Consider the following 2,718-nt stretch of genomic DNA (forward strand, 5'->3'; position numbering starts at 1 on the left):
CAACTCTTTGACACCGATAATTAATATAATGTGGTAGAGAAAATGTTTGAGTCAGGAGTCTAGACTTCAAGAAACCATTCAGTTTTACTTTCACACTGAAAACATGTAACAAAGTTGGTCCATCCTCGGGAGGATGGAAGAGCATCTGGAAAAGAGATGGACAGTAACCAAATCCAACAGTTAGAAATGTGAATAGAAATGTGAGTTAGAAATTTGAACACTTCAGCCCAGCTGACCATGCAGAAGACATGCAACCTTATGAGTGAGCCCATATGAAAACAGCAAAGGAACTATCCCGCCAGCCACGGAATTATGAGAAATAATAAACTGTTGTTTTTGGAATTGTGATATTTTGCTACACAACAATAGATAACTGATTAACTATACAGCTTTTATAATGTCTCTAATTGATCTATGGGTTGAACAGAATCTTCAGTTTCTTAGCGGTTTTCCTGAAAGCGCTATTCACCTCTTTATTCCTCAAACTATAGACAATGGGGTTCAACATGGGGACTATTATTGTATAGAACACAGATGCCATTTGATCATTGTCCATAGAATGACTAGAATTGGGTTGTAAGTACATGAATATGACAGTCCCGTAGAAGATGGTTACAGCAGTGAAGTGTGAGGCACAGGTAGAGAAGGCTTTCTTCCTTCCCTCAGCTGAGCGCATCCTCAGGATGGCAACGAAGATGAACAGATAGGAGGTCAAGATAACTATAAGGGCAAAACAGACATTGAAAGCTGCTAATATAAAGAGTACAATCTCATTTATATAGATATCAGAGCAGGAGAGAGCCAGAATTGGGGGGATATCACAGAAAAAATGATGGACCACATTGGAATGGCAGAAGGAGAGGCAAAAGGTGAATCCAGTGTGGATAGCAGATTCAACAAAGCCCCAGGCATAGCAGCCTATTGCCATTTGAGCACACAAGCTCATGGTCATAGAAGTGGTATAATGTAAGGGTTTACATACTGCGGTATGCCGATCATAAGCCATGGCAGCTAACAGGAAACAGTCTACACTGGCAAAAGCCACAAAGAAGAACATCTGAGCAACACATCCACCATAGGAGATGACTTTATCCCCTGTGAGAAACCCAGCCATCACCTTGGGAGTAACAGCCGAGGAGTAAGCACAGTCCACCAGAGAGAGGTTACTGAGGAAAATATACATGGGAGTGTGGAGGCGAGAGTCCAACAGAATCAACGTGATCATCCCAAGATTTCCAATGAGAGTAGCAAGATAAATGAAAGTGAATGTTATGAAAAGAGGGACTTGCAGTTCTGGGCTGTCAGTCAGTCCCAAGAGCCTAAACTCATTCACCTCGGTGCTGTTCTCCATAGATACTATTTGAAACTATGGTTCACCTGTCAAAACCAGAAGGCAAAATGGATAAATTACTTATGCATGGAAAGTGACCCAAATGTCATGAGTGCATCATGACACCATTACCAGTACAGGGTTCCCGGTAACCCAGAGACTGGCGTCTTCTGACCTTCATCTTTCAATGTATAAGGGTACATACATACTTGTCAGTTCCTGACCCCACTGAGATATTCCAAATTACCACTCAGTTATTTTCAAAATGACTATTGCTTTTTTTATGTGGGTTGAAGTTTTCTGTGATCTTCATTTTATCACCTTGGAAAAGCAACATAAATGTTCCTGAGCTTTAATTTCCTTGCATGAAAAAATTAAGTGGGCACTGTGTTTCCTACTTTTACAATATTATAAGATTCTTACAGCAATTTTAAAAGGCACTTTGAAAACAACACAGGTATTTCCAAAGGCAGTATATTGTTATATTGAAGATCATGGTCTCTGGGTGACCTGTCTGCATTCAAATCCTGGCATTTCCACTTGCAGGCTGGTAACTCTGGGTAAGTCACAGTCTTTCTATGTGTCAGTTTAAAATAGGTGACAATAATAGTACTTCACAAGGCTGTTTGGAGAATTTAATGAGTTGATATGTTTGAATCATCCAAAATACTGCTTAATAGCATATAATAAATCCTGTTTTATTATTATAAAATAAATATTATTAATAGTATATATAAGGTTGTTGGAAAAAATAACAAAAGAAACCCAACACAATTATTGGACTCATACTACTAAAGGAATTTATGTGGGTAGATGACCTCATAACTTAAATTTAAATATGTTTTAAAAAGCATACTATTTTTTAAAATATTAACAACAAAAAATTGGGAGTTGAACATCAGGAATGATAATAGGTACAAATGTTGAGATGCCATCATTCATGGTCTGACTACAGCAAAAAAAATCTGTTGAAGGTTATACCAAATATTTCAGCCAACTGTATAATCTCATCGTAAAATAGCCTCTGCAATTCTCAGAATCCAGGCTACATATCTGGTTAACCCTGATGAAGTCTTCCACAAAGAATCCTTTAATGCCAGAATTATTCAGCCCTGGCTCTCTTTCCCTCACACTCCACATGTAGTCCATGAGTATATCTTGTTATCTCTATCTTCAAAATATAGCCCAAATTAATGTCCTTGTCACCAACTCTCGTGTACCTGCTCTAAGCCATGCCATCACTTAGGCCATGTGGGGTAAGAACTGAGTCCTGAAGTGGGTCCCTGGAAAAGGTAAGAAGACAAAGTCTGAGGCGAGATGCAGATACGGGAACTGAAAGATGGTGGGAACCAAGGAGTAGATATTGAAGATGCCAAAGTTTTGTCTTT

General features: G+C 38.8%; 1 protein-coding gene across 1 annotated transcript; it reads right to left on the reverse strand.

The window, feature by feature from the left end:
• Window positions 1-412: 412 nt before the first annotated feature.
• On the reverse strand, window positions 413-1,354 carry LOC131822693 (olfactory receptor 5B12-like). The gene has a single exon (XM_059158980.1). It carries the CDS (start codon window positions 1,349-1,351, stop codon window positions 413-415), a length of 939 nt encoding a protein of 312 aa, XP_059014963.1. The 5' UTR covers window positions 1,352-1,354.
• Window positions 1,355-2,718: the final 1,364 nt, after the last annotated feature.

Source organism: Mustela lutreola, chromosome 1 (genome assembly GCF_030435805.1).
Source record: "Mustela lutreola isolate mMusLut2 chromosome 1, mMusLut2.pri, whole genome shotgun sequence".
Classification (NCBI taxonomy): domain Eukaryota; kingdom Metazoa; phylum Chordata; class Mammalia; order Carnivora; family Mustelidae; genus Mustela; species Mustela lutreola.